The sequence below is a fragment of the Monodon monoceros genome, unplaced genomic scaffold, assembly GCF_005190385.1.
Source record: "Monodon monoceros isolate NGI ecotype Baffin Bay Population unplaced genomic scaffold, NGI_Narwhal_1 Super_Scaffold_12, whole genome shotgun sequence".
In the NCBI taxonomy this organism is placed as follows: domain Eukaryota; kingdom Metazoa; phylum Chordata; class Mammalia; order Artiodactyla; family Monodontidae; genus Monodon; species Monodon monoceros.
Window position 1 is genome coordinate 103,442,874 of NW_021703768.1, and position 17,992 is coordinate 103,460,865.

At 40.0% G+C, this 17,992-nt stretch overlaps 1 protein-coding gene across 13 annotated transcripts in view; it reads right to left on the bottom strand.

Moving 5' to 3' along the window:
* The window catches only part of ZNF608 (zinc finger protein 608), a 744,094-nt gene that overhangs the window by 101,146 nt on the left and 624,956 nt on the right, over positions 1-17,992 (bottom strand). For 10 of the 13 annotated variants that reach the window (XM_029216087.1, XM_029216082.1, XM_029216085.1 and 7 more), the window contains 5 exons: positions 11,838-11,929; positions 9,733-9,895; positions 7,208-7,419; positions 5,086-5,225; positions 629-1,712 (listed from right to left, as the gene is read on the bottom strand). In XM_029216087.1, coding sequence (XP_029071920.1) covers positions 629-1,525 — 897 coding nt within the window. In that variant the 5' untranslated portion in view covers positions 1,526-1,712; positions 5,086-5,225; positions 7,208-7,419; positions 9,733-9,895; positions 11,838-11,929. Of the gene's footprint in view, positions 1-628; positions 1,713-2,745; positions 3,259-5,085; positions 5,504-7,207; positions 7,420-9,732; positions 9,896-11,837; positions 11,930-17,992 lie in introns of those variants that run through there. The other 3 variants (XM_029216092.1, XM_029216091.1, XM_029216090.1) reach the window with 3 other exon arrangements.

Here is a 17,992-nt window from a genome sequence, read left to right on the forward strand (position 1 = left end):
AAAACCATTCCATTCTTGCTACACGGTTATGAAACCAATGACCCTAGGAGACCAAGGTTTCATTCGGGACCAATAACAGTACCATATCCTTTGACAAGACTATTTTGGAGAATATCATGAAAAAATAAATGGGTGGAGGGTGGAGTGCAAATTCGAATCCTTGACATACCTCTCCGGGGAGGCAACGTGAACCCTGCACCTAAGGACACATTACCAGAAATACTAGGACGTGTAAATTAAAACAGAAGACAGTTCTCCTTAGGGGGAGAAATCAGGACAAGAGGTAAGTGGGTACAGGAGCAGGTTTTCTGTTAAAAGCACACCGCAACGAGCTGACTGGCCAAGAGCCCTTCTGCAGGGCAAAAGGTACTTGGAACACCCAGACCCTCCCACCTGGGGACCCAAACGCTAGCACCACAAGCGGCAGCAGAAGCAGGAGCTGAACACTGCACCCAAGTTAAGCTGCCCCATACCAAAAGTTCATAGGAAGGATGCACAGGAGAGAAATCTCACAAAGAACCAGAAAGCACGAAGTGTAAGGCACACAGAGGCACGTCCCCACCCACCACGCACCCACACAAATGCACACAAAGAGGAAAGTAGATCTAGGAAGGCGTCTTTATCCTACCTTCTCAGTTTTCAGTTTCTTGATTCGCCTGTGGCTCTCCTCCTCCTCCTCTTCCTTCTTTACCAACATAGAGTTTCCCATGAGCCCTGAATCCGGGGCACTTTTGCTAACTTCCCCAGCAGCCGCGACGCTGCCACTCCCAGTGCCACCGCAGTGGAAGGGGCTCGCGCCACCTCCATTGCTCTTGGCCCCAAAGCCATAGAGGCCCCCGGAAGGGGCCTGGCTGCCACTGCCATTCTGGTGGCCCTGAAGCAGGTCGTGCTTGTCCTTCCTGGATTTCCCCGCATCCTTATCCCGCTTGGCGCCTCGGCTGCTCTGGCTTTTACCTGGCTTCTCCTCTTTGCTTTTCCCGCAGGAGGCCGTTCCCGCGGTGGCAGCGGAGGTGCCGGTGCTGGTACTATTGCTGTTCGGGTTGCCGCCGCCGCTCACACTTTGACCCAGCGCTGAATTCATGCCAGTTGCCTCTCCAGGGCGCCCTTGGACTTCCTGCCTCTTGCCAGTGCCGCTAATCTCGGGAATCCCATACAAGGCAGCAGAAGGCAGAGATTTATTAGCATCCTTAGAAGTTTTACTCCTTTTCACTTTTGATTTGCTGGTCTCTTTGTGTGAATTCCCCTGGGGAGCAGAGGGCTGAACAGAAGCAAATTTTAGGCCATCCGCTAAGGCTGCGGTAGCACCGGCCCCACTGGAGGCCAGACCTCCACAATCCTTAGAGTTGCTGCTGCTAGTGGTGTTGGTGGAATTATTCATTTCAAATTTCTGTCTGTCCTTCTCCAAATCAGCGTCCAAATCAATTATTAAATTTCCAACCCCGATTTCCCAATCATCGCCACTGTCATAAGTATCAACCGTATTTGGATCCACACCCTTTCCTGCCGTAGAAATGTTCACTGACATCCTGAAGATGAGCTCTCTAGAATAAAAATCCGATGAACTTTCCTTTGGAGATGAGGGGACATTCGTTTAGCTCCGCTGGGCTTTCTCTTAAAAAAAAAAAAAAAAATCTTCTAATCTTCCTCTTCTTTTTCCTGCCCCAGGAATGGGTCCAGGGGTTTTACACCCTTCAGTCCAGGTCCACCTTTTCCTGTGAAGGGGGGAAAAGTCGAATATTTCTTGTCTGGGTGTTACCAGAATAAAAAACGATTAATACTGGGGAGTCAGTGAGGGGTACAGGGAAGGATGGTGAGGAAGGTGGCTCATGTATTGTCTCCACAGTCCAATATCAGGTTTAAAGAAAAATAACCAAACCCGAAAAACGTACCCATGACAGTAAGCATCTTACAGTAGCTAAAAAAGAAAAGCCCTTTATCAACAACACAAGGATAATCACTTTTTAAAAAGCATTAAAATATCTTAAGAATCTGAGTCAAGTCCAGAAACGTTTAAGGGAAAAAAAAAAAAAGAGTTTAGGATATTTTTTTCTAGCACATACACATGGTAACAACCCCAGAAACACAGCCTGAACACTCGGACAAGAGGAAGGAACACGCTTTAAACATCCTTAAACATGTCCTAGATCTTGCAGTTTTTAAAAGACCAGACCCTGGAAGTTCTCTAAGGCTAGTTTCAGAATGATGTTGCTAAATTTTCCTCATTTCTAATTTTATTACTTCTTTTTACAAATTGTCTGGGCAATCTGGTTTTTGTTCCCAGTAAGGAACAGAAAAAAACAACCAATAACGCCCCCATACACATACCCCCCCATCCTCTCTTCCCCAACAGTTTATACAATTTTATTTTTGAAATATACACACACGTCTTTAAGAGCATTTCTCTATTTTAGAAAAGACAGTGTCAAATAAAAGGCTAAATATATGCCTTTTGAGAAAAAGAAATTACATCTAAACAATTCTACCGTATTCCTAGGTCACAGACTGGCTCAATCTGTTAAATATGGTGCTGCTGACTGTACGGGAAACTGATTAAGACATACACTTTAAGTGATCTGCGCCAAGGTGGCCTCAATGACCGCAAATGAGTGTGTGTTTGACAAAGATCAGTTAAAACGGTTTTTAAAGGGATCAGCCCCTTTTTAACAGTTGATTGTCAAGGAAAAAAAAATAAATATACATACACACACACACACACACACACACACACACACAGACATTGCTTACCTTTACTCCTTTATCATTTTTTAATTAGGCCAGCAAATCAAAATGCCTTTCCCACTCCACTCGGCAAACAAGCCTGTGCCTCATTTTACTTAAACACCAAATGATCAAGAAGGAAGGAACCAAATAACACATCTCAGCCAGAATAATCACTCGATAACATTATTCCACTTCCCCACCCCCCTTTTGGCAAACGGATCAGTCCTTTTCTCCTTAAAAAAATGTGTCACTGTACAGCTGGAAGATAATGTTTCACATTCACAACAGAAGCACCAAAGGGTTTTTTTCCTCTTAACAAGCATCGAGAATAATAGTTTTTAAAAAAGAGAGAGCTTAGAGAAAAAAGTTTTCCCAACTTCTCATTCCGCCTTCAGTTCCAGACTTCAGAGTCACCGTGATCAGTAAGTAATGATCCCATGTAGCAAACCTACAGGCGTCCGCTAGTAACAAGACAGAATGTGCTAACATCGGGATAAATTAGTGAAAGGGAAGAAAGAATAAGAAGAAAGGACTGAAAATCTGGGCTGGATTCCGCCTGTTAGTCGGGAAGTGGCATTTTTCCGCCCGTCCTGACAGATTTGATTTCTTGAACTAACTTAAGAGGAAAGGAGGGGGAAGGGGATGGGGGAGGGAGAGGGAGGGAGGGAGCAGGAGGTGGAGGAAAGGGTGGGATGAGAAGTCGAGCAAGAGGAGAAAAAGAAAGGTGTGGAGGGGGAGGGGAGCAGATGATTCAGTGAGCTGATAAACCAGTTATACCAGCATTCAGGGTGGGGGCCGGGGGGCGGCGGGGTAGGGAAAATAACGGCGTTTAAAATTGGTTCAGTCTTCGAAACCTAAAGGATGTGATGTTTTCCTGTTTTATGTTGTTTTAAGAAAAAGGAACCGAGTTCCTAGTATAGTCCCCGAGGGGGGGAAAAAATCCGCTGTCGTTCAAGCCGATCAGTCATGTGGTAATTCGATAATTAGAGTCAAAAAAAGATTTTTTTTTAAGGCGACCTTTTTCAGGACAGTTTTTCCCGTTTATAGTCGCAGCAAACGGTGCGTCTCCTTTTTATTTATTTTTCTCTCCTCCTCCTCTCTCACCCCCCCCCCTCCTGTGTTTAGTCAGATGGCCCCAGAGCTTGGCTTAGTATTTTTAATTAGCTGGCGTTTGGAAGCTAAAAGCAGTAATGAATTGTTGATAGATGGGAAGTGGAGAGTCGCTTTGCTGGAAATGTCGGGGCTGGGGGAGGGGGATGGGCGAGTTAGCAACAACCAACCATCAAAAAGGAGCGATTTTGTTACAGTGCAAGCCTTTCACATCACGTGAGGATCAAGGGCTCAATTGGTTGTCGTGAGAACAAAAATGGTGACAAGCGTATCAAGAAAATACTGATCTGGTCTTTAAAAAAAAGCTGAAGGTCTCTCCCCTCCCCGGCACACACTCTCCACCCCCCGCCGCCTCCCCCCACTCCCGCCCTTGCAGTGGGAGCAGCTACAAGTTATGAATGTGAAACATTTCTCGCAGATCTAGGCTCTCGGAAGTTCGGAAGGAGTGAAATGTAATGAGTACAAGAGCAAAGCAGATGTTTTAAAGAAACACCTTATAAACCTTTCCTCAGCTTATCTCCAATTTGTCGTCTTTGCCAAGGGGCCAGGGATAGGGACGACTAGGCGAGGGGGGCAGGGCACCTCCACGCTACTTGGATTTTAGGGACCCCCCCTCATGTCTTAAACAAAGAAAAACATTTTGCTAGCTCCCAATCCAGGTCCTGTAATAAACACACCATTGTTACTATTTGCGGGTTTGTTCGGGTTGGGTGGGGCATTTTTTTCCCTTAATGGTGTTTTTGCTGCTTGCTTTTTTAAGGAGGTGGAAAATGGTAATTATAACCATTACAGGTAATGGGTGACTATTCCCTTGTTTAATATTAAATTATGGGCACTAGATGTGACAAGAGACAGAAATCGGCTTGTTCTGCCCTTGCCCCCATTTTCCTGGTTCAGTTTGGAAGAGGGTCCTTCCCAGCTAGGATAGGAGAGGGAGGGGTGAGGTGCGCTAGAGAATGGACACTGCAGATCAAGATTTGTAACTGTGTCACTTTTATTCTCCTTGGGTTAGAGCCCCAAAGGTAGTTTACTCTAAGTTACGCCGAGTGCCCAGTCAAGCTTAATCTGTGTGAAGAAGTTACAAATGCTTCACCCTCCACTGAATAAAAATTCACCCTTCTTGTATTGTTGTTCTCAATGCAAAAGCCAAACCCTGTAACTAGTTCCTCATTTCAATGCATAAAACTCGCACATTCCCCTGCATGAAGTCCCCGCTAAGTGCTATATAGAGACACACCACGCAACCGTACTTACGGTCTGTATTGGATCGAGTTGACCTTTTCCTTCTAACTGCATTGAATGTGTTTGGTTGCAGCCGCTTTATTTTGGAAATTATAATCTCTTCAACAAATTTATTATTAAAGAAGATGGACCATCAAATGTCACAGACCGGCCTGTGTATTTTTTATAAAAACAAAAATTCAAATTAAAAAAAAGAAAAGAAAAATTCCCCTGGTGCACACACACAACAAGCTTGTTCTGCAACACTGAAATCAGGACTGAAACACAACACACACACAGGGGGAGTGGAGCAAAAGGAGCTCTCAGCCTCTATACCTGAAAGGGACTTTTCTTTGTTCCCATTGCCCTTTCTCATCGGGCCAATCAGAGAGCAGCTTTTATGAAACTGGGCTCTCTCATTGGCTAGCTGCTTTCTCTTGGCTACTGTAGGGGGTTGAGATATACACACGTATAAAACACACACTGAGAGCGGGTGGGGGTCCGGTGGGGGGCGGTTGTGGAGACAAAGCGTTTTATTTTCCAACCAGATTGGGGTTGAGGAACCTCCTGCAGTAAGATGAAAAAAAAAAAAATGGTGCGCCTGTTTCAATTACTACATCATTCACATAAAACACTTATTTATTAAAACAAATCTCAAACAGGCTGCGAGGAGAGGATGTCGGTAAATATAAGTTTGATTGTGTTATCTTGGGGGAAATAATGTATGTGATCGCTCGGTGGCAGAGGGAAGCCAAATGAGCCACTAGCGCGTAGCGAGGAGAAAAGGGAGGTTGGCTGTGTGGAAATGACTGCGAGCGTTTTGCCGGCTTCCATTCCGTGTTGCAAGGACTCGGCAGCGCAAACTCCCCGGACTGATTTTCTGTATTGCACCTTCTGGCTTTCAACTCTCCCCCCGCCACTTTGCCCTTCTTTCAATGGTTTTTTTTTTTTTTTTTTCCTTCTGTGTCTCATTTTACTCGCTGATTAAATAAGAAAAATCGATCTGGGGGTGAAGGCGGTGGTGGAGAAACAAGTAACCCTTTTGTTCCCAGGCTTCTGGTCCACAAGCAATGAAATGTGAAAGCTGGCAACCATTTAACCACCACTACGTGAAAGGTTCTTCCCTGGAATTAGTAACAAAGCTTTTCCACCTGGTCCTAGGCAGCTCCAAAAAAATTTTTTTAATTTTTTAAAAATGAGGTCCCGGCCAACCATGTTAACACTTCGGGCTAGTCTCATTTTTTAAAAAAATCGATTTGTGGGAGATAAATATACTAGGAAGATTAACCCGTTAAACAGTCCCAGTACCATTTTTAAGCCGAGGGATTGTCAGAGTTCCCCTTCCCCAAATATTTAACCCTCTCTTGGGGAGAGCCGGTGTCAAAGTCCTCTGAACGCAACACCGTGCAATCCACCAAGAACACAAAAATATTTTAGAATGTATTGTAGGACAAATGCCAGCAACCAAGTTAATGGGACTCTGAGGTCAGAGGACAAGAGAGGTTAATATGAAATAACAAGTTTAACAATAACAAGTATTGTACTGTAACCGCTAATATACTTAAGCTAATGTATTTATATATATTAAGCCTTTAAAGCACTTTTAGTTTTAATTTTTCATTGTTATTTTCCATCACTTTTAGGAGCTGGAATATGGAAATTTTAAAGTCAAAGGGTGCACTGAATTTAATTGAAAGTGTCATGATCCCAAGTGTTAAAGATGCAGCACTACCGGGTTTGTAATTTCCACACGACAATCGCAATTTAAGAATGTGTCTTAACTGAGTCAAATGGACATATAAAGTGAATTAGAGCTAGCAGAAGATTGCTTATGATATAAATATTCAGTGATGACTTTGTGGATCAATAAAAATATTTATGTCATATGTTTTAAGTAATGTCGATTGACTCGTGTTTGAGCTTTCGATGTATTTAGTTCATTTTTTAAAATGCCAATTAGTTGTTTCACTACCCAAGATGAACTCGATTTGATGCTAAAATAGTAATAAACAGCAGTTTCCATCCTTTGCTGGGGTACATAAACTAGAGGAATGCAATCTATAATAGTCCTTAGATCTGCCTAAATAGATTTATTTTCAAAGCAAAGCCGTACATTAACAAATAGGGCAGAGAAGATAATCTGATACCCACTTACCGTCTATTTTAACTTTCATATTTGTTTTATAATTTTGAACGTACAGATTTTACAATTTGTGTGTGTCCCACTGCTAATAGAACATGCACGTTGATTTTTAACTCTTCTTCTTTTAGAAGAGTGGTTCCTCAAAGGACCAGATCACTCAGGCACTTCCTATGTCCCTGGAGTATTTCCATCTTTGGAAGCCCATGGCTACCCTGTATAATCAGCTTGGAAAAATCAATAATTAGCTTTTAAAACAACTGGACTTGAAAAGGCATAGAAAATAAGACCTGCTGAAGTTCATAAAGGGTAGAAGCAACACCTCCAACACACTCCCTTGGTAAACGCAAATCACAGGCTCTGCAGCATAGACTTAGTGTAACTAAAACCAAAGTTTAGGCTTCCTGATATTCAAATAATCTGATCTAACCCTTACTTCAATACTTAACCCTAATTCTTCAACCTTTTTAATAAACCCCACCCGGTTAAAGATAAAGGCTTATGCCAAATTCAATCACATATTTAACCCAAACCGTTTTTGATAAATTCAAGCATTTTCCTTCCATTCCAACATCTCCACACTCCGTTCGCACCCCGCCCCCACCTCCTACCCTCCAAGTTCCGCCTAGAGACTTGAATCAACCAGAGTCATTCTGCTGGCTTTGTGAGTGTTTGTTTTCTTTTGTTTGACAAAGGGGCCAATCAAGAGACATCAGAGGGCTATCAGCTAATTGATGAATGAAACTAAGATAATTAACTACCGGCTTAGAAAATCAGAGCTACTCCCCTCACAAAAGTGGGAAGTTCTACCATATTTTAGAGAGGAAAATTTTATCCGCCTCTCTTATCAAGATGATAGGGAACATACTAGTCTGCGTACTGATATCCACACGCATATAGTTGATAATACCAGTACACTATTGTATAACATGTATACTTTGTAATTTTACATCTTAGTGTGTGTCTACTCAGAGATGTGGTAAAGGGGAGCAGCTGTCTGGAAAGGAGTCTAGGAGGAAAGAAGAGGTGGGAGGAGCCAGAAGGATAGTGTAAAAGGAGCAGTTAAAGAGTGCTATCCCATCTCCAATAACCACCACCACCAGCTGAGCTCCTGCTTGTACTGCTTCCATTACTAGGTGATCAGAAGATCCTGGCACAAGACTTTTCCTCCTTTTTAAGGGCAAAGAGCTCAGTGCTGAGGCCAGGGGCTTCAGGCAGTAACACAGGAAAACACAGTGGTCTTTCTTTGGTGCCCATTTCCTCTGGTTTGTGCTGTATCATAAAAGGATCAGAAATAATTCCTTGGATTTTTGTTTATTTGGAAGGCAGTCTATACGTGGGTCTAACTTTTCTAAATCTATGCCAACTTTGACACTAGAGAGTTGCTCAAGACCAAGGGGAAAAAGTGGAAAGCAAAGTTATTTAAAAAAAAAAAAAAAAAAAAAAAACCTACCTGGGAATGGACTTACGAGAAAAAAAACTTAATTTAGACATAATGAGAAACTTTCTGGCTGCCCAGGAAGATTGTGGAGAAAGGGTCTTATCTGTCTGGACTTGGTTATGAACAGACCTGCCTCAAGGCTGTGGGCAAGTGACCTGGTTTCTAGGGAATATGGAATGGGTGATTTATTAAGACACCCGCACAAACACTAGATGTTCTTCACTTTACCTAGAGATAACATCCTAACTTGCTACCGAGGAAAGGTCTTTTAGAGAAAACTCTTTTCAAACATGCTTCCTAAATCCAATTCAAGTTTCTGTATTGTTAACAATATCCATCTCTAAACAACTGTCCCCAGAAAGAGATAAGCAGTGTTCTCAGTCAAACATTTGACGTTTTTGCAATATCCTGAAATATCACTGGACCAAAAAAGAGTGCCAAGAAGCAGATGTCTAGTGGAGAGAGAGGACCTGGCACAGAAACATTTTATTTCATCCCCATGGGAATGGGGGAAGTACTTAGGGAAGCAAGACACGGATGGTATTCACCCTGCCATGGAAGACACCTCATGAGAGACCCATGGACATTCTGATATACATTCTGTGAATACAGACATTCACACACACTATAAAACACAGCTGTGTTAACTTTTCAGGTCATTTCTATGCTCTATTAGTTCACCTTCAATTTAAACTCCTCAGCGTAAAACAAAGGGACTCTACATCCAAGGGAGGGAGAATGATGTCTATCTTCCAAAACCTTTATAACACGGTTTTGCTTAAACAAATTGAAATGATATAAAGCAAATTTTCCATGCTCTGAGACTCACGACTACAATGAATTTTAATAGTAAAGAACTGTAAAGTTAAAGGAGTTTCTCCCTGTATGTGTCGGTATTTCCCCATTCCTTCTCCCAAACCTCAACCTGAAAAGAATCCAAAAGGAAAAGCAGCAAATCTTGTCCCTTTTATGCCATACAGTCCTAGGGAACCCAGCAAAATATTGCAAAGCAGCACATTCTTCTAAAGGAAAACATCTGTATACTGCTCACATTGAGAGGACTGTGATGTAGGTCAGTGTTAAGTATCTGAAATCTTACCTCTGCTTGCCGGGTCTTTCTGGTGTGGTGTGCGCTACTATACCTGAACGGGTGCCCAAGCAAAGTCTGCAGATCAGTTAGCAAAGGAAGGCAGTTTACATCGCATGTAATGAAACCATTTCTGGAAAAGGATTTTTCTTTTATGCCAGTGGAGACCGGGTGCCTAAAGAAGATCAAAACACAAGTTACATTTTTTTAAAACTACTTATTGGAGATTGCTGTTGCTGGTTTTATTACAATATGTATTTTACAGATTTAGGTAATAGCCCTGATTTTTCAAATCGACCTCTGTTTAGACACGTTTCACTTTGGGCTGTTTCTTGTCTGCAAAATTACAGTCATTTGCACGTTATTACAGTGGGTAGGAGACAGATTGTATTTAGCATTGGGTGGGGGAAGGGTTATTATGGGAAGTGATCTGCTACGGTCAGCACATAATTTCAGCCTGAAGAAAATTGCTTCTGAATGGCTGGTCTGTTAGCTAGCCAAGCAATGGTCACTGGGAGAAACTGAAAAACACTTCTGCTTAATCTGCATTATAGAATTATTCTCATTTCCAGAAAGATGGCTTGTGGAAAAAATGATTGTAAAACCAAGTTTAAAAATGTGGAGGTGAAATGTTGTCAATGCTCTATTTGAATCTAAAACAACTACAACAAAATACAAACCACCAAGCAGGAGAGGGCCAAAAGGCAGCAGGATACAGCCGTGTTCTACTCCATCTTTCCTCCTTGCCTCCCTTTTTCTGCTCCCCCTTTGGTTGTTTTCAAAAATCTCTATGACTTAATGACAGTGGATTTTTATGTATGTGTAAACACTGGTGAGAGTAACACCAAATACATTGATAAATGTATCTCTTGCTTTCATACGTATATGACTACATGAAAAAGATTTCCTAATATAGCTTCTTTTTGGAGGGTAGCAGAATCCCCTTAATTGTGAGAGTATTTCATACGCTTTTGGCACGAGAATTTAAGGACTTTCCCACACTTTACAAACTACATTGTATTTGTGCGTACTTCACAAAGCTGACAGATTAATAAAGCAAGGATGAAAGCGTATCAGAAATTATAGCCCTTGTCTAATTTATAATTTAAATCAAACCCTTATGAATCGCCTAGGAAGTCTTAACATACTTGGTTAGAAAAAATCAGGAGACAGGTTTATTTTAAAGAAAAATAAAAGAATACGATTATACTCAGCTCCTTGGCTGCTGAGTAACACTTTCGTTGTGAACTGTGCCTCTTTTGTTTTCAAAACAAGCTTTCCTAAAGGATGAATCACTACAATCATTTGGAGAATATGCAATAAACAACAGAAAGCCAGAAAGTTGTTCTGCTATTTTCTCAACAGAGCATTTCCGTCCCATCCTCAGCTCAGCTGAGCCTCCAGTCCACCAGCCAATCATCATTATGGAAATATGGTTCTCAGCCTCCTGATTGGCTGATTCCTGGGCCAGTATGTTAAGGTTTCTTCAGCTCAATGAACACTGCATACCAGCCTGCTCTGGGGACCCTCTTCTTCCAAAAATATTTTAATCACCTTTCTTTTCTTTCCTTCCGTCTTTTTTCAAGATTCTTAAAATCATCCAGGGAAGAAACTTGTATTCTTTTTAAACACTTTTGAAACGTAATGATCATATTGGGGATCTGCTAAGAATGGAATTTAATGTCCAGGGACATTTCTTCTAACCATATTTTAATGTTTTCTATTTATTGGGTTCTCATGGTGTTTCCTTGGATTTTAGAGGAATTCCCACACAAGTTACATGAACAAACTGTTCTAACACATGCTTTAATTTTTTTTTGTTAAACATTACCTGTCCCAACTAGAATTCTTTTCTCTGAGATTTTTTAAATTTAAAACATGAAATTAAAACAATACTGAAAAGTAATCGCGTCAAACAATTTTTAGGAGCAAAGAAGACAATGTATTTTCCCTCATAATTAAGGCAACTTATCTATAATTTTTTTAATTGTTCAACATTTTACATTGTTATCCCCCAAAACCCACAAATGTCTTAAGGATGCACAACTTTTTCAAACTTAAAAGAGGTTTGTAATTTAAGATAGTGAATAATAATGGGAAATATATGTGCGACTTACCATGTTCCAGAAATTCTTCTTAATTCTTCGTATGTATTGATTCATTTAATCTTCATAACAGCCCCATGAGATATCATCATCAGATGAGGAGACTGGGACAGAGAAAAGATAAGGAGCGTTTTCAAGTAACAAAGCCAAATCTTGGTGGAGCCAAGATTTAATGGAGGAAGCCTGGCCCGAGTCTGGCTGCTTAACCACTGCACTTGACTGCCACCCACACATGGTTCCAGACAACGGTTCCACCCATTTGGTTGAGCACAGAAACATTAGCAGGTGACCGGTGACTTCTCTTCCCGAAAGAATAATGAATTCAACTGCTTTTCAATCAAAGAAAAGCCACTGTGTCTTCTTTCCACCAGAGATTAATACTATGCCAAGAAGAAGATGCGGCACCTAAGACTCAGGATTAAAACAAAGAAAATCAGTTTCTTGTTATTATGCAACTGAAATGTTTGAAACATTAAAAAAAATTACAACGATGGGCAGCACAGTGAGGTTAAAAATGACATACGACTGGTTTTTTTTTTGTTTTTTTTTTTGCGATATGCGGGCCTCTCACTGTTGCAGCCTCTCCCGCTGCGGAGCACAGGCTCCGGACGCGCAGGCCCAGCTGCCATGGCTCACGGGCCCAGCCGCTCCGCGGCATGTGGGATCTTCCTGGACCGGGGCACGAACCCGCGTCCCCTGCACCGACAGGCGGACTCCCACCCCACTGCGCCACCAGGGAAGCCCACGACTGGTCATTTTTGAGACTGGTGATGTATACATTGGAATCATAATATTATTCTTTATGTAATACACACATATATACTTGGAAATTTCTATATTAAAAGGGTAAGAAGAAAAGCTACTAGGTCTTTGCGAAGGAAGAGTTATTCAGGAGCACAATTTATTCCTTGGCTTTGGAACATTTTTGGCATTAACCTAATAGGGTAAAATTCTCTCAAATGACAGTGCTGTGTATACAAACAAGCAGGAGCAGATTATACTTGCTTCCTACCATTTGTTTACTCAGGTTTTTGTTTGGTTATTTGTTTTAGGTCAAATTCACTCGCTGGGCTATATATGGTAAAAATCTGTAATGTTCTACTTATATTTTCAACATGCACTATTTGAACACTTTGTAACTTTCTATATAAACTATTTCAATCACAAAGGAAAAAAATTGGGCTTCCCTGGTGGCACAGTGGTTGAGAGTCCGCCTGCCGATGCAGGGGACACGGTTCGTGCCCCGGTCCAGGAAGATCCCACATGCGGTGGAGCAGCTGGGCCCGTGAGCCATGGCCACTGAGCCTGCGCGTCCGGAGCCTGTTTTCCGCAACGGGAGAGGCCACAACACTGAGAGGCCCACATACCGCAAAAGAAAAAAAAAAAAAAAAAAGGAAAAAAATCAATCCCACATAGAAATATATTCAATAGAAATTAAGAAATGAAGATTCAACATTTCATTACAGGTATATTATACACTGGGAGAAAGAAAAAAGTATTTGGTAATTTAGATTCCTTCAGGGCATGTTTTCTGTCTTATTCAAAGAAATAGAGTTGTAGAAGTGAAACCAACAGTTCAGATACAGAATTAAATTCTTTAAAATAGTAACATACAGTGAAAGACACTATATAATATAAACAACACTGAATAGAATTAGACTAAATGAAGAGAAAAATGTTTAACCTTTACACAAAGAAGGCTATGACACTGAGATTAAAAAGAGCATTGAAGAAGATGAAATCATGGTAACAGTTACTATTCTTAACAAATAGGATATAATTTTGTGAAATAATGAGATTATAACACAAGGAGTCACTGATAAAACTGTTATAGCAGAAAATGGATAAATCATTAAATATAATGAGATTTAACTATCATTGTGAGAGAAATGATATGTAATTAGAAAAAGGAATAGAATATAAAAAGAAAGCAATGTTTCTGCGGTTCTACATTACTAAAAGTCTAGTGATAAAAGAGGAAAGTATTTCTGACTCTATAAATAAATTATGGACACAATTATCATTAATTATAATAACAATAGTCCTCTCAAATCCAAACTCAGGACCTGGCAACCTTTCATTTTACTTAACAAACACCTGTATAGCACTTACTCTGTGAAAGGCACTATGTTAAGCATTTTATAAATATTAACCCATTTCCTGAGATTAAGTTCGAGATATTCATTCAACCTCTATTGTGTTATACAGGTTCACAGAAAATACCAAAAGGAATAAGACATCACATCATCTCTGATCTAGAGATGCTTCAAATGTCATAGTTGAGGTGAGACACTTGCCAAACTCCAGAGAGGATTTAATTTATGATAGTCCGTAAAAAAGTATTACTTTGGGGAAGAAGAAGAGCTAACATTATCTAAAGAGTCAGTACAGACTCTAGGAAAGAAGTAGGTGAAATTGTTGTCCCACATTAGGATGCAGCTGGAGGAAGGTCATGCCAAGAAGAGGAAACACAGCGAACATAGGTATAGAGGCAAAAAAGAAGAGAACAGCAGTGTTAGTTCAGCTTACCTAGATCACAGGTACCCTGAAGGGGAGGAATGGTGGTCAGATAGGTGTAGGTTGAAGGCTTATTGTAATAGGGCCATTATGAATCTGCAGAGAGGTGTTTTGGTGAGGGAACTATGGAGGCTGACATCCAGCTCATGCTCTGTTCACCAAGCTATGTGCTCTGGCTCTGTGCTGTGTCAGCCTAAGAAAGGGCAGCCTTTCATAATGTATAAAAGGGTGCTCTCAGCCAGACTGGACTGGATGATGGTCTTTATCCCCTGATGAGAAGTCTGAGTTTATCACAAGGCAATGAATGGCCTAGCTTTAGTAGGCCTATGGAAAACTCTTAAATCTCTTATAAATTAATTTACAGTCATATATATATGTACATGTATATGTATATATATGTATGTGTGTATATATATATATATACATATATATATAAAGAGAAGGTAGTCAGAAGGTAGTAAATGAATCATATCATACATGATGCCTGGCAGAGTTCTTGGAAATTGTAATGTTCAAAATATGTTTGTTAAATTAATGAACTTATATTGAACTTCTAAATGTGAGAAGAGTAGAAAGGATTCCCAAAAAACGTAGGGGATCATAATGGTTAACGAGCAGCTCAAGGTGTATTGAGATAATATTCAAGCCAACATGTAAATTCAGTGGACAATTGATAACAATAAACATGTAGTAAACCAACTCTGAACTTAGAAACTCTCAACTTAGAAAGTACAATTTCTATAAGAATACTCTACAGCCAAATTAAATAAACTAACCAGAACAGAGAGAGGTCTTTATGAATGTAAACCTGTTGAAAGATAGGTCTTTATGAGTGAAAACATGTTGATTGAAGCAAAAAATGTCAACAAACAGAACATAGGGTCAAAAATGGTCTCCCTGGGGAACACCAACATCTAATTTGGGGTAGAAAATACAACTGCTTGAATGATGAATGAGTGAGCAGAGAGAATAAAAGGAAAAGCAAAAAACCAACAGGGAAGGGATACTTCTGCGAAGGACAGAGTGATCAACAATTCAAAATGCATCGGGAAAATCAAGTAAGTGTAAGACTGAAAAGCCTCCATTGGTTTTTACTTGGGAGAAAGACTTAGTGATCGTAGAAAGAGCAACATAAGCAAAATGGTAGCAAAAACCAATGGGTTCAGGACTGAAACAGAGGGGAGCAAATCAAGAGATCAAATGAAGCCTACTCTTCTTAGAAGCTTGCTGTTGAAAGGGAATAGAGAGGGTAGTTTGAATAGGGTCTGGGAGGAGACTTTTATTGTTGTTGTTAATATGAAACAGCCTTCAACACCCATTTTGAGAGAAAGGAATCGGCAGAGAGAGGAGTTGAAGTTTTAGAGGTTAATTGATGAACACAGATCTGAGCTGAGAAAGGAGGGTCAGGGAAGGAGAGACCATTCAGCTGTGTCTGCCGCAGGACCATTCCATCATGAACAAGTATTTCTAGCACAGAAAACCCAAAGTGGAGGGAGTTAAGTGGAGACTCAGGGAGCTGCTTGAACAAGGAGACTGTCCCTCATGCAACAAGATCATAAGGACCTCAGTGCAACCCAGAACAGTCTTAGCAGGCAATGAAGTGAAATAGCTAATATGAATAGAGACCCAGATAATCAGAATTTTTAATTCAGATACCTAGAGTTCTTAATAATTCAGTATATCCTGTAACTTTCTGGGAAGCTGATGAGTTAAGGAAAAAGAAACTTGGGATATTAGAACAGATTTATCTTGCCAAAGTATAAAAATTTTAATGAGTGTATTGTTTTAAATTAGTCTCTCCCTTTCTTAACAGGGTTTAGACAATAAAAATAAGAAGGAACTTTCCATTCCAACTTTACATCCCACTGGGTCATATGTGTCTAAGGTAAAAGGCTTCTGTATTTACAGCTATTTGTAAACCCAAAGTGAAGGTTTGTCATTGACCCACATTTGAGGCACCTGCCTCAATATAAAATGTAGCTGACACCATTAAAATCTTACTAGTTTATTTTATTCCTTTACTTAAATATCATTTATCAAACACCAAACTATATTCTAGACACTGTGCTAGACTTAATACAAAAAATAACTTTATTGGTTTATTCTTGAAAAGGACCCATGTTTTATATTTTACTTTCAAATTTTTTTTAAAAGTTGGATGGTCACTTAGTGATGAACGCAATTCTACAAAGTCATTAACCCTTGCACTCTAGAAACAAGAAACTAATTAATGAACTCCCTGCATCCCTCAGCTGAGGCATAGGTCAGTATCAGAAAACGGGGCTCAGGATGTCCAGTTCCAGCAGCAAGGTTGTCAAAACCATAGGTAACACCAGGTCACAAACAAAACTTCCAAGATGAGACTGTTTCAAGAAGAAAACAAAAATAATCTGCAACCTCAGCAGCCATCTCAGAAAATTTATTTAAATTCAATAGAATAAATAGTGAGTAAGAAAGAGGAAAGTTCCTAGGATGATAAATATCATTTTGCTGCCAATAGAATCAAACTATATATTAAAGATGATTATACAAAATATTCTAAAAATATTTCCCAAAACATTCAAAGATGTTCTAATGGAAAAAATAATTAGAAGTGGTATATCATTCACAAGAGGAGTCAGAAAAGATTTATGGAAGTCATGAAATATCGGAGCTCTGGAAAAAATATTATAAAAAGGAAAAAATGTAGGCACTGGATATGCATGTAATATCTGATAAGTCTTAAAACTATTAAATGAATTAGCAGTGGAAAAACAGGTTACCTAGCACTTCTCAGACCTTTAAATATATATTGTCTATTTTCCCATTTGAAAAGTTTAGCATATAATTAGTGTCTGACTTAAAAAAAAATTTTATTGAGATATAATTTATGTACCATAAGATTTACCCTTAATTTTAAGTGTACAGTTCAATGAATTTTAGTACATTTACAGAAATTTGCAACCATCACCACATCTAATTTTAGAATATCCCCATCTCCCTAAAACCTTGTGCCTATTTACTGTCACTAATGGGGTTTTTAATAATCATTTTGGAAACAACATTTAATGTTTTGGTACTCTAAAACATGGTATTCACATAAAAATTATGATTGGAAAATGAGTTTGATATTTCAATATGACCATCACCATCTAAAATATGCACATTTTGAAAACATCTGGATAATCCTTTACAGAAGTTGGTATGAGAGGTTCAAGACATGATAAAGCAAAATCTTGGTGTATATTTCATAAAAATTATCACAGTTATCTTTTTTGAGTTACTCAGCTCTGAATTCATCCTTTTTGCCCACTTGGTAAAAGTGGATCTGAGCCTTTTAAATAGTTTTTCTTGCGAGCTGGCACAATATTAAACTTTGTTGGTAGAGGGCACTAGAGAGACATTGAAGAAGGGAAGTGTTTTGCATCCTGATTCTAGCATATTCACTCACCAGGCTCCTGCAGTATATGGTGACCAGCAACCTCCCTTGGCACCCAGGTGGCCAGCACCATTGCTAAACGCCTCTTGTGAGATACTTCCCTGTGTACAGATTTCGCCAACACTCTAGGGGGCAGGTTTCCTGCAAGTTCTGCTGGCATGGCCCCGCAAAGACTTCTCCGCCATCCAATGAACCAAGGCCATGTGTCTCCAAAATGTGTGGATCTCAGTTC